Source organism: Chenopodium quinoa, unplaced genomic scaffold, assembly GCF_001683475.1.
Source record: "Chenopodium quinoa cultivar QQ74 unplaced genomic scaffold, ASM168347v1, whole genome shotgun sequence".
NCBI classification, from domain to species: domain Eukaryota; kingdom Viridiplantae; phylum Streptophyta; class Magnoliopsida; order Caryophyllales; family Amaranthaceae; genus Chenopodium; species Chenopodium quinoa.
Genome location: NW_018744858.1, coordinates 2577175 through 2591319, shown reverse-complemented (window position 1 = coordinate 2591319; position 14145 = coordinate 2577175). Strand labels below are relative to the sequence as shown.

At 33.6% G+C, this 14145-nt stretch overlaps 1 protein-coding gene across 1 annotated transcript; it reads left to right on the top strand.

The window, feature by feature from the left end:
- The first annotated feature begins 3028 nt into the window (after positions 1–3028).
- On the top strand, positions 3029–13193 carry LOC110704818 (carbon catabolite repressor protein 4 homolog 1-like). Its single transcript, XM_021882639.1, has 12 exons — positions 3029–3842; positions 6354–7107; positions 8660–8746; positions 8826–8897; positions 8979–9065; positions 9194–9280; positions 10141–10194; positions 10275–10366; positions 10467–10581; positions 10667–10811; positions 10916–11071; positions 11440–13193. The coding sequence occupies exons 1-11, from the start codon at positions 3685–3687 to the stop codon at positions 11059–11061; spliced, it is 1797 nt and encodes a 598-aa protein (XP_021738331.1). The 5' UTR covers positions 3029–3684; the 3' UTR covers positions 11062–11071; positions 11440–13193.
- Positions 13194–14145: the final 952 nt, after the last annotated feature.

Here is a 14145-nt window from a genome sequence, read left to right as displayed (position 1 = left end):
TTATTTGAATCCTTGGTGCTTCTTCAACTAGCCTTGCAATTGCCATGTTCATAGTGTAATAAGACATTATCTGAAAATAATACTAATGCAACATAAATCTGATTACCTTTAAACACCTCAGATGGGAAAACCTCCTTATTCCAGGCAATATAACCTGGCTTATTGCAGACATTCCCATACCAAAGAAAAATCCTGTAAATTGCATTAATTTTCTCAAAAACACTCTTGGGCAGGATCATAATCTGAGCCCAATACACTTGTATACTCATTAAGACTGAGTTTACTAGTGTAAGCCTGGCTGCAAAAGAAAGGTGTCTACTGCTCCAAATTTTGATTCCTGTGCACATCTTTTCAGTGAGATGTTCACACTCAGCAGATGAGATCCTTTTTTAACATATTGGAACTCTCAAATACATGAAAGGTATCTTCCCCCTAGAGAAACCTGTAAAATCAAGCACCTTTTTTTTTATCTCTGTATCATTCATGCTAATACAGTAAATGAAGGTATTCTCAAGACTTGCTTGTAGACCTGTAGATCTTAGAGAAGGCTCTAAACCCTTTCATAAGCAATTTGATAGACTTCAGTTCCCCTTTACAACAAAGATTAAATCATCAGCAAAACATAAGTGTGTTAAGCCAACTGATCTACGCCTGGGATGAAACTTGAAACCTTCAACCTCACTTACAACCTTTAGAATTCTAGAGAGGTATTCTATGCACAGCACAAAGAGAAAGGGAGAGAGAGGATCTCCCTGCCTTAGCCCCTTTTAGAGGCAAAAAAACCCATGAAGAGTCCCATTGATCATGAGGGAGAATTTGGGAGTTGTGACATAAACCATGATCAGATTAATAAATTTCTTAGGAAACTGTAGAGCCACCATCATTTCTTCTATAAAGCTCCATTCCACAGTATCATATGCCTTTTTTAGGTCCAATTTTATCAAACAACTAGCACCGGCATTTCCCCTTCCATACTGCCTCACTAGATCCTAACAGACCATAATATTGTGAATGATAAACCTGCTATGAACAAACGCACTTTGATTTTCAGCAATGACAGCAGGTAGTACCTTGTTGAGTCTCTCACAAAGCACCTTTGAAATGCATTTATATATTACATTACAGCATGCAATGGGCCGAAATTTTGTCACACTTCCAGGAGACTTGGTTTTTGGGACCAGAGTTAGAGATGTGATTCTTATGTGTCTTGTATATTGATCCTGTTTAGGTACGAACGAATATGATTCATAAAATCCCGCAATATAGTACCTAATTCCCTACAAACAATACAACAACTTTTTTGAGGGATAATTTTGAATGTAACACTGCTAATTAATTTGAACTATATTAACTTCTAGATAAACATATTAGATGGTGACATTATTATGAAACTTCAATAATAATATTATATACACGCCACTTTCCATCTAAATGTTGTCCAAAACTAATTTTAATCTCCCCTCGCATTATGAAAATCCTTTCACAAACTAGACCTTTATCATCTTATCAGTGTTGGGAGACTTGTGACTTATCAGGCTTATAAAATCAACTGGTCAAACAACTATATAGCCAGTCAATCAAACTGGTTAATACGAGTATATGACTAGGTTTTAGCTTACAACTATATACCAAACAAGACTCATGACTCTGTGAGTCATTAGAATCTATTAACTATTACTAAAACAAAACGTTGCTGACGTAATCACTGTCCACATGTCACTCATATAATAAATTTTTTCTCGTCTAAATGCAAGGATGATGTCAATTTTTTTTTTGGAGCTACCATATTTAACAAGATTGAAATTTGAATATTAGAAACTTCTACATTACAACTAAAATCTATCAATTTATCTTTAAAAAATGAAACAATTGTAAATAGCACACTAATAAATGGACTCCTACATTGAAATATGTATTAGGCGATGTTGAACAGGTATTATATCATAATTTTGATGAAAATCTAAAACTATAAAATTACAAATATTTTTGTACAAGTGCATAATTCTTATATTTATCCATTTTTTTAAAAGTACAAATTATAAAATAGATTTTATATAAACCGTGCATCGCACGGGTTCTAACCTAGTTATTATAAACAAATCAATAAATCTAGAAAAAATAAAATTCATTTCTTTATCAACTGATAGCATCTCAAATAACTTTATAATTTCCCTTATAATTAATTTACAGCTTTAAGTTAGTAGCTATTGAGTTTTTCATTTATTACTCCATAAATTTGTTTGTTGAAAAATGTAAATACATTTTCTTGAGTTAAGTAATCAATAAAATTAAATTTATCATCTGACACAACCGGATCTAAATTAAATTACTAACCGTATCTAAACTCCATATAAAATATAACTAGTGAGTAGCTTGGGCGTTGCCCCGGGTTGCTACTTTGTAATCGTGCAATTGGGTATATTTTTAAGGATTTTGAAATATGAAACTGACATTATTGAATGTGTTTTTGTATTAATTAAATCATGTGGTTTACACTTATGTACATTTCTTTTTCAAATTTATAACATGCTTGATAATGAGATAAGATGGTTAAATAGCCAACTTTGTTATAAGTGGTTGGGTATTCGAATTCCCTTAACTTTATATTTTTATACGAAGTAATGTGGGTTGCTTTGGTGATGATGTGGCAAAAAGAGATGTTGGGTATTGTGATGTGGCGTCATGGAAGTATTTGTGAAGTGACGTGACGTAATTTAAAACGATTTATGTGGCACATGAAAGTTTTTATAAACGCCTTTTAATATATTAGTATAGATTATCGTTTAAAATGCTAAATAAGACATTAGTATTAGCATAATTAATTGTTAAATAAATAAATCAGATGGTGACTACATCACAAAACTTCCATAAACGACACAACACCTTCCATTAGAACCGCTTTTAATCTCAGTTTCATTATTAAAATTTTAAAATACTTTTTCGCAAACTAGACCCATAGCATCTTGTGAGTGTTGTGACCTAAAAAAAGAACAATTATATAAAGAAGAGGGAGGGAATGATTGAAATGAAAAAAAATGAAAGAAACCCAAAAATTTTAAAGAGACAAAGTTGTCCCTCTAAACATTTTGGCTTTCCCCCCTTCTCCAAAATTTTTTCTTTCTCTCAAAAAATCAAAATTCCCCAAATCATATTCCTCTATTCCTATTATAATGGAGAGACGACCAACACAAACAATTCGAGCGACTTCTACTTCCTCTGTAAAACCCTAACTATCCAAATCCCCCCTTTTCTCTCTACAAAACTCCCTTTCTCTCTCCTTTTTCATTTCCCCCCTTCAAAATCAAACATACCCAGTTCAATTTTCCCTCAGATTTCGATCTTTTTTCAATCAATCGATCTATAATTGGTTGATTGATTGAATTTTTTCATCGCAATTTCATCGATTAATTGTCTAATTTTGTGTTGTAATAATTTGTGTTTTCACTGTTTTTGGATTTTTTTGCTGATTGAATTTTAGGGTTTGCGTAAAGTTTTAATCTTTCGTGATTAATTGAAAAATTAATCGAGGCTGGCGAATTTTGAGGTGTAGTAAATGGCGGATCCGCCTGGTCTCCGCCTACCATTTCCTGGGTTGGAAGCCATTAATGTTCAAAATTTAGGGTTTCGAAGATTTGTTTTGGATAGTTCTAAGTCATATTTGATAGATAGAGAAGAAGAAGAAGTATGCTGAGCGTGGTTAGAGTGCACCTCCCGTCCGACATTCCCATTGTAGGTTGTGAGCTTTCGCCGTATGTTCTACTTCGAAAACCCGATAAGAGTGTCATTAACGATGATGTTCCTGAGACTGCTCCAATTGACGGTCAGTTCTTAAGATATAAGTGGTAAGTTGTATAATTTATGATTTACTAGTTTGTGTTTGTATTATAATAGTTTTCGTGTTTGTATTAATTGAGATTTTATTGATTGAGGTGTTATAATAATTATTTGATTTTTTTATCTATGATTTTTGTAATGTTTTGATATTTTTTTCCTTTGGAAGTGTGATTTTTTTCCTTGTATGATTTTGATTTGGAGGCAAGATTTTGTAAATTTGTTTGTAATTCAATGTATCTTGAGCTTTTTGTTGAAGCAGGAATGACCGTCTTTAAGCGGTACCGTATTGTTTAAAGAGAAGCATGTCTTCTCATGTTTTTTTTTCCCCTTGTTTAATGCAGATTTGTTTATTATCTTTGCATTGGTATGTCATTTGGCTTGCCCTGTTGTGTTGCAAAAATGTTGTGGTTTCGGAACGCATAGGTGTATTTGCTTTGTTTTTAGCTTTTTTAAAAATAAGTATTTGTCGCTAAGCTTGCTAAGGTTATCATGGGATTTTCCCTTGATATTAATAACACATAAATTGAAGATTTGTCAATCTTGAACTTGGTATCCTATCAGCTTTTAAGTGTAATTGATGTTTGTCACAGTCGATCATTGGTCGTGTTACATGCCAGATTGTTGCCATTATTTGTTAATTTTTTATAAATTGAGTTGCGATTTCATTCAAGCATGAGCGTGGACAAAATATGCTGGCTGATTCTTCTATAATGCGTATATATAAAGAAGCCTTCAGATGTCATTTTGTTTTTTGTAATGAATTAAACATTTGTTTAGATGGATTGGCCTTTACTAAACAACTTCTAATTCTAGTTTGTGATATTCAGTTTACCATTTCTTCCCTATATGCAACTATTTATGAAGCTGAAGGGTATTAGGCTTATATTGTGTAGAAGAGCAGAGAGCCTGGTATTCACAATTCTTTGGTTTCTTTCAATTTTCTGGTCTTCGCTCTCTCTTTCTCTCTCTCCTTATTTTGGTTGGTGATGGAGCTGATGGTAATGGTGAGATAGCTTATAGCATAGTTTTGACACTTCTGTATTTCTGTGTCGGACACCTGACACTTTGCCGAGGGTATGAACTTCTTACTTGACACTATTCCTTTTTTTCTCTACACTTCAATTTACTTGATCCCCATATTTGTTGACTAAACTGAAATCAAAGGGGAATCAAAGAGAAAATCATACCTCATGTGATTGTGTTCGAAAGTGGACTGAGATAAGCTTAATTATTGGAACTAGCAAGTTGTGAGTATCTGTATTAAATTGTGGAAAGACATATTAGAAACAAGAATATATTTTGGCACCTGGTACCTACAAAAATCTTGGGCCAAATTTAATGTTGGCCTTCCCCCTCCCCTCAAATTTTATTTATTTAACAATCTTTTGAAATGGAAACTAATCAGCAATTAATATTTTGGGAAAAAATCAGCATTTTGTTCATGTACATAAACAAACTAGATTTTCATCAAAGGTAACTTATTGAATTATTCACGAGCATTCATGAATGAGTATCGTAATGTTCATGTTCAAGCTTGAGATTTGTACAAAAATTCTTAGTTTGTTTACATCCTACTGTGGTATCTTTTGCTCTTTGGTTTTCATCAATTTGGTGGTTGTTGATTGTGTGAATGTAATTTTTTATTTTCCTGTCCTATTGTTCTCTGTGTTTGCTTGTGAGAGGGAAAAGTGAAATAATAATGATTATTTACGGTGGGACAGTCATTTTTCATAGAAAGCAACTTAAGGAGGGCCAATGTATAACCTAGGTCTTAGTGGTTTTACTTTGTGTTTCCCCTTTCATAGTAACCAATACAGGTGTCTCAAGTTCTTCTTTGCATTATGTGTATAGTATGTTATGTTATATAATGCACTAACAATGATTGACGGTGACTAACATCAATTATAATTGAAAGCTTATAGGATACCAAGTCTAATATCACCAGATCATCAAGTTATTATGTTATTAATATCAGGGGCAAATCCCATGATAATCTTAGCAAGTTGTTACTTGTAAAACAAGAGGGAAAAAACATAGCAAATACCCCTATTTGTCTTAAAACCACAACATAGTCGTGCTTCAAGGGGCTAGGTAGCCTAATTACATACCAATAAAAAAATTATTAAACAAACTTACATTAAACAATGAAAAGTGAGAAGGCATGCTGCTCTTCAGACAATAAAGAACCAAGTAATGATCGTAATTGTTCAGATTTTTTTGGGCATCTGTGTGGGTGTCTTGTTGATCTTAATGTTGAGCAGCGTCCAAAATGGATTTCTGGGAATTGGTTAGGATTTGCTGTCACTGCCTAAAGTATAGTTATTTTAAGTTTTAAGGGAATATTGTTTTTTCAAATGATGCATGTGACAATTGTGATTGTTTTATTTGTATTGTTTTGATGCAAAAGGTTCTTCAAAGGATCATTGTTGATGATGTGGTAATTAATCAGTCTTGACAGTTTTTGAACTGATTGGGTAATTTCGTAAATCATTTCTGATCTATTTATGCGCTGTTAACAGGTATCGTATACAGAGTGACAAAAAAGTTGCTGTTTGTAGTGTGCATCCGACTGAGCAAGCCACTCTGCAGTGCATTGGTTGTGTTAAGGCCAAGATTCCTGTGACGAAAAGCTACCATTGCTCTCCCAAGTGCTTTTCAGATGCTTGGCAGCATCATCGTGTTTTGCATGACCGTGCTGCCAGTGCTGTTAATGAGAATGGGGGTGAAGAGGAAGATATGTTTGGACGCTTTAATAGCTCAGGTTCTGGAGTACTGAGTGCCGGCTTGGCTCCTTCTGCATCTAGTCCCAACTTGACCAATGGCTCTACACCTTTATATCCTGTTGCTGTTACCCAGAGGAGTGGCAGTGAAACATGGTTTGAAGTTGGACGTTCTAAGACATACACACCATCCGCTGATGATATTGGTCATGTTTTGAAATTTGAATGTGTTGTTGTAGATGCTGAGACAAAGCAAACTGTCGGACATCCCATGACACTTACTACATCTCGTGTCATCCCTGCACCTACACCGACACCTCGTCGCATGATTTCAGTTAGTGGCGCGGATGTAATGGGACATTTGGATCCTGATGGGCGTATTGCAACTGCTGGGACTTTTACTGTGGTTTCATACAATATATTGGCGGATGCATGTGCCACTAGTGATACATATAGTTACTGTCCTTCGTGGGCCCTTTCCTGGCCTTATCGCAGACAAAATTTGTTGCGAGAAATTGTTACATATCGTGCAGACATTGTATGTCTTCAGGAGGTACAGATATTTGCTCCTAACTTAATAGTCTTTTTTCATTTTGTTGTTAGTTTGTCAATGTTTATGATTTTTTCCTGTATGCACTGGGACTTTGTGATGGTTATGCTTAATAGTCTTTTTTCATTTTGTTGTTAGTTTGTCAATGTTTATGATTTTTTCCTGTATGCACTGGGACTCTGTGATGGTTATGATCAATTGCCTTTCAACTTGAATAGGGTAATAATTATTTACCCTTTAAAAAAAAAAATATTTTGATCAACCTCTGAGAGATCTTGTTATTGATGGCATTGTCTTTTTGGTGTTAGTTTCAGAATGTATTAACTACATAAGAAAGTGAGAACTTGCAATGGTTAGGAGATAGTATTGTCACTTTGTTTTTATTTCTCTTTTCGTACTGAAAGGTAGTGCACAGAAATCATGGAAAGTGAAATAGTGGGGTAGTGGATCACTAAATCCATTTATGTAGAATAAAAGGAGAAAGGCAATGTGTATGTTAGTAGAGGTAATTGAGGGTAGATTTGTCATCTTCAGTATGAATTCTTCCCAATCGGTGTGTTCAGATTTATATGCAACATCCTTGAAAATTGAAATGTTGTTAGTGAAATAAATTGGAGAAATATATATATATAGCGGAGGTATCCGGTGAGAATAGGCCCATATGTGAGAAAACATACTTATATGAGAACTGATCTTAATTTTAGAACATGTGAGTAAAAATTTAGAACATATGATTAAAAATTTTGAACACATGATTTAAAATTTTGAACACGTGAGTAATAATTTAGAACATCTATGTGAGTAATAATTTAGAACATTTGATTTTGGATTTATAACGTGTGCTGAAAAATTTAAAAAACCTGATTCAAAATTTAGAAAATTTGAATAAAATTTAGAACATCTGATTTAAGATTTAGAACATGTGAATAAAAATTAAGAACAACAGATTTTAAATTTAGAACATGTGAGTAAAAGTTTGGAACATACGAGTAATACTTTAGAACATATTTAAAAAATCTTAGAACACTATTTAAAATTTAAAACATATAAGTTAAAATTTAGAACAAATAATTTAAGATTTAGAACATGTGAGTAATGATTTAAAACATTTTATTGAACTCATTTAAGATTTAGAACACGTATTTTAAAATTTAGAGCATACGAGTAAAAATTTAGAACATGAGAGTGTTCTCACATATGAAAGAGTTCTCACATAAAGGAGGAATTCTCACAAGAGCCTCCCCCTATAGCTTACTATGAAATAGATATTAAATCTTAATGTATAATAAAAAATATATCTTCCAAAAAGATCTTGATTAAGAGGGAAGTATGTGATTAAATCATTGCTAATGACCCCGTTTTTTAGTATAAAGAAACTAATTTAGAGTAGAGTATAATCTAAGTTTGTTTTAATTGTCGGCCTGTGTTTAGTTGGAATAGATTTCCTGAAATGCTAGCAGTTCCTTGAGACTCTGCGTACTCTTGATTATCATCTTAGCGATGCTTTTTAGGCATTTCTTGCTTGCTAATGATGGCTACAGCTGTTTCATTGCAGGTTCAATATGATCATTTTGAAGAATTCTTTGCTCCTGAGCTTGACAAACATGGCTACCATGCTCTATATAAGAGGAAAACATCAGAGGTATACAACGTATATATTCTGAATTGTTTTTCTTTTAACACCCTCTATTCTTCTAACCTCATTTTGACGCTTTCTGTAGGTAACGCATACAGTTGATGGTTGTGCCACATTCTTCCGAAGAGACAGATTTACCCATGTAAAAAAATACGAGGTCTGTTTTTTCTCTTTTTATTGACAATTTCTTAATGTTTCAGATCTGTTGTGTTCTGATGGATATTAGCTTTGTTTATAGGTCGAGTTTAACAAGGCCGCACAGTCTTTAACAGAGGCTGTAGTTCCTACTACCCAGAAGAAAACTGCTTTGAATCGACTTGTCAAGGTCAGTGTAATGTCTTCTTGGTATGAAGTATATGTTATTACATATAATTTTAAATATTAGTTTTGTTTTCGCCTAACTTGTGTATATGTTATAACCGGGCTTGAAATCTCTCGTGATTTAATTTGTAGGATAATGTTGCACTAATCGCCGTCTTGGAAGCCAAATTCAGTCAACAGGGTGCTGATACCCCTGGAAAAAGACAGCTTCTTTGTGTTGTGAGTACCAATTACTTTTAAAATCCTAATTCTTTTTAAAAAATTTCTTTTGTTAGGAATCATGCATACTTTCTATTAATTATTATTATAAGAGGCATTTGTTTGGACCACCATTGATGTTTTTTATCAGATACCATTTCTTGCATTAAGAGGGATCAGAGGGCATAAAGGCTATTACAGTTTTAAAGCTGTGCATGGTCACTTAAAGTTTAGTAGCCTTGGCAAAATTTAAATCTTATAACCAACTATGAAAAATTTCAATTTTGTGACTTTTGGTGTTAAGCTACTGATGTTCTTATTTACATTCCAAACTCTATTTAAATGTCTCCGTTGTAGTTTATGCTTTATAATTTTATATCTTTGATAAAGCCTTTATTTCGTGAAACTTTATACGATTGGCCAATCTGATTATTTAATTTGCTCGGACTAATTACAGCTCTACTTATTTTATTTATGCCATCATATTATCTTCCCTGATTAGCTGGCTGTTGTACCTGTTCTTTGAGGTCAAGGGAGTACGGAGAGTGGACTTGGGCAGGGTTCTAGACCTTCTAGTAGTCGTTGGGAAAGTCTTTAACGTGTTTGTGTATCTCCCTTTCAATTTGCAAGCTGTGGCACTATAGTACCGATGAAGAAAGAGATTAACTGCCCTTAGGACAGCTGAGTATAATTTTTAATCTCCCTCAACAGCCTTACTGTTCACGTTTCTCACTTTCTCGAGGTCTTTATATGACTTATGGGGAATTGTAACTTGTTCATTTTTCTTTTCTTGTCATGTAGTCTTAGATCCAGAAACATCCAATGATCTAAAATATGTAGAATTTTAATCATCTTGTTTTTGCTTTTGTCTTTTTGATCAGGCAAATACACATGTAAATGTGCATCAAGAACTGAAGGACGTCAAACTCTGGCAGGTATGCGAAGCAAATGTTCTGTATCTTTATCTCTGTCCTTTGACTATTTCATTTAATATCTTTAATAAATTTGATTTCAGGTTCATACTTTATTGAAAGGGTTGGAAAAGATTGCTAACAGTGCTGATATTCCAATGTTGGTGTGTGGAGACTTTAATTCAACTCCTGCAAGGTCTGTTTGCTGCTATCTTGATAGTAGTGTGTTCGGAATATTGCTATCATTTGAAATGTTATGAGATTTATTGAAACTACGTTATCTGCCTTCATTACAGTGCTCCTCATGCACTTCTTGCAATGGGTAAAGTTGATCCACTACATCCCGATTTAGCCGTGGACCCTTTAGGAATATTGCGCCCTCATACAAAGCTTGCACACCAGCTTCCACTGGTAACATTTCAGCACCAATATTGTGCTTCTGATCTTTCTATTGTCCATGGCTTTAATTTAATTAGCTATAACTTACAACTTCTAGGTCAGTGCATATTCATCCTTTGCAAGAGGGATGGGACCAGCTTTAGAGCAGCAAAGGCGGAGAATGGATCCTTCAACAAATGAGCCCCTATTTACAAATTGCACAAGAGATTTTATAGGGACCCATGATTACATATTCTACACAGGTAGTAAATGATGGTTATTGTACTGTTTTTGTGGGCTATTTATCGTTGTTTAAATATTTGCATCGAGAGTAGCTCATCCATATTTGCTGAACTTGTGGTTTCAGCGGACTCTTTGACGGTGGAATCTTTACTTGAATTATTGGATGAGGATAGCTTAAGGAAGGACACAGCTCTTCCTTCTCCAGAGTGGTCTTCAGATCATATAGCACTTTTAGCCGAATTTCGTTGCAAATCAAGAATTCGACGTTAGCACTCGAGGGGTATGCAATACATTTGCCTTACCCCCCCCCCCCCCCCCCCTAAAAAAAAAAATTTAACTATTGTATGGTTATACCAATTATTTATGAAGTTTGGGTTAATGCATTGATATAATAAAAAACTTACTAGTCCATTGACACTATCAATAATGTGGAAGAAATAAAAGTTTAGTGCTTAGAATATGAATTTGAGCAAGTATCCAGTTATGTACCTGCAGAATTAGTTCCATGTACTGCATATTTTGGATCGAGAATTTTTTGTCTATTTTAGCTAAGCATTATACTTTGCTAATATTATTACACTATTTATATGTTTGGTTAAATTGGTTGTTTCTGCTTAAGTCTGCTAATGAATATTCTTCTATCAACAGGCTGCCTAGAAGATATGTTGACAAAAAATAGGCGAGTTGATGGATAATCTTTTTGGAAGTCATTAAGAATGGTGGATCAGGCCTGTGTGTTCTTCCCCAGGTATTATCACCTCATAAGGGGTATCCGGCTATGATCTGCCCTGTATCATGTTTCCTTGTCCCATAGAAAATATGATCCTATTCAAATTTTCCTTTTTTTATAATAGAAATTATTACAGCTTATCTGTGGGCTCGATGTGAGTAGTGATGTTTTTTACTGTCAAGTTTTTACAACAGCAATACAGTAGCGTTTGCAATTCAGATGGGCTCACTTCTGTAGGTTTTCTTGTATTTTTCTAGTGGGTAATAGTCTTCCCCCATTTTTCTTAGTACAAAAGCAAGATAACAAAGATACAGTTGATTATCTGCTTCTGTCAAAATATAGTATCATAGTCATCCCAGTTCCTTTTCAAGGTGCAAATACCTCCTTTTTTTACAATATTTTTCTCATCTTAGATTGGTCTTTGTGTTGGTTGCATATGTGAATTGTTTCGATTCCTTTTCATTTTTTATGGGACCCTATTGATGTCAATGGGATGCCAGAATTCATCATATTGTAGCCATGTTCAATGATCAGGAATGGGTTCCTTGGATGTCTGTACAGTACCTGTAATGTGGAAAATGGTTTTTGGACATTCAAAAGATCTCTGTATGCAATTTCATCCTGCAATTTATTTCTTACAGCTCTTGTAGTTCCCATCTGTTGTACTTGCACATCAGCAGACTAGCATATAAATTAGTAGAACATCTCTGCAAGTGTTTGCAAGTCAGGTTACAGGGCTGTTAATATAATTATGTGCAATTCTGTCTTAGATTACAGATACTTTTGGAAGTTGATTTTTCGTTTATTCTTAGGTAGAACCTTGTACTAATTAATGTCTCTTCATTTTTGACCCTCGAATAGATGAAAAGTCAAACGGGGTACTAATACTCTAATAGAGTAGATGATGTTTGATAAAATGATAAAGAGTTTCAGTCATGGTTGGTTCGGGGGGTGACATTTTGCGGTAATGGTGATAAGTTTATACTCTGTTTAACTTGTGATAAGTTATTAATTGTATCTTGTGGATAACTGGATACTATGAACGAAGAGAATACTATGCGTTGTGGCTACTTTTATGATTTTTAGTATGAGTTTTATAAGGTACTGAAGTTCGGCTTAAACTTTTCCTATCATTCGTATTGTTTTTGGTCTACGTAAAGTTGACGCAAGGTCATCTTTATAATTTCTACCTTGCTCGTATTCTTTAGAGCAATTCTGGGAGACTGGGAGCGTGTTTGGGATATTCTTGGGGTAGAAAGGGATTACTTGAGTTTGAAGAGAGAATAGTAATAAAAAAAAAAAAAATTCTAATGGTAACTTTTGTACCAATTGTTTCATTATGTAATGAGTATTTGACTAATTTGAGTAATGAGTGCCATTAGTAGATTGTTGGTACTTTTAGGCTGCACAATTATATGTAATTAGTCAATTACCTATTGATTTGTATCATTTAAAAAGTTTGTATATCATGGGAAAGTCTAGGAAAATTTGTCAATTACTACCGTGTATTAATGTCGTTTTGAAAATTATTGTTGCGAATTAAAAAACTTGTGGATTACTATCGTAAATAGTTTTAAAAAATTTATTTTACTACCAAACTTCACTTAAGACCATTTATTACGTCATTTTAGACTCTTAACTCACATTTAACCTTTGGTTAAGTTTTTAAACGCCAAAAAAAAAAAAAAAAAAAAAAAAATTCGAAACCATGGTTACACCCCCACCCTCTTTAAGGCTCTCAACTAACTTTAATAAAACCTATCTTTCTTTTCTTTCTCCCTCATCGAACTTCCTCTTCACCATTTGTAAAATTCCTCTTAGTTTGCTACACTAAATTCACACTAATTCTTCCCATATATCCTTCAAGAAACGTTTAATTTGCTTTTCAAAAATTGATCTTTTACTTTTTCGATTTTAGGGTTTTTTTCGAATTTTAGGGATTTTGCAATTTAGGGTTTATGGATTACGATTTTGGTTGATTAACATAGGGCCTTTGTAGTTTTCTTTGAATTAATTATCAAATATGCATAATATGTGATTTGAAGTCAAATTGTAGAAGAAAGAGAGAAAAATGGGTTGGGTTAAGGGGATAACCATGGGTCAGGGAGATTTTTTTTTTTTTTTTAATCTATTTATTTTTTTTTAATTTTTTTTTTATGCTTTAAAGCTTAACCAAGGGTTGATTGTGAGTTAAGGGTCTAAAGTGACGTCATAAAAGATCTTAAGTGGAGCCTGATAGTAAAATAAATTTCTTAAAACTATTTATGATTAAGTCCCAAGTTTTTTAATTCACGGTAATGATTTTCAGAATGACATTAATACGCGGTAATAATTTGCAAATTTTCTAAAAGTTTAATAATTCTATTAGAGATTTTTAATGTTTTATCTGCCCAAATAATACTTGGTGTAGTTGGTAGGAGCTTCACGTCATGACCATATATTTGATTCCTACCACTTGTGGTTCTTGGGGGTGGAGATTTCTTTATCCTTCCACAAGAGCCTAACCTTTGTAGATAGGCTGGTTAATCTGTTAGAGGTCTCGGTCTAGTAGGGTTGTTTTCATTACAAAAAAATCTATCTTTTTTTTCTACTACTTAATTGTTATTTCCCAGTACACTTGTGTT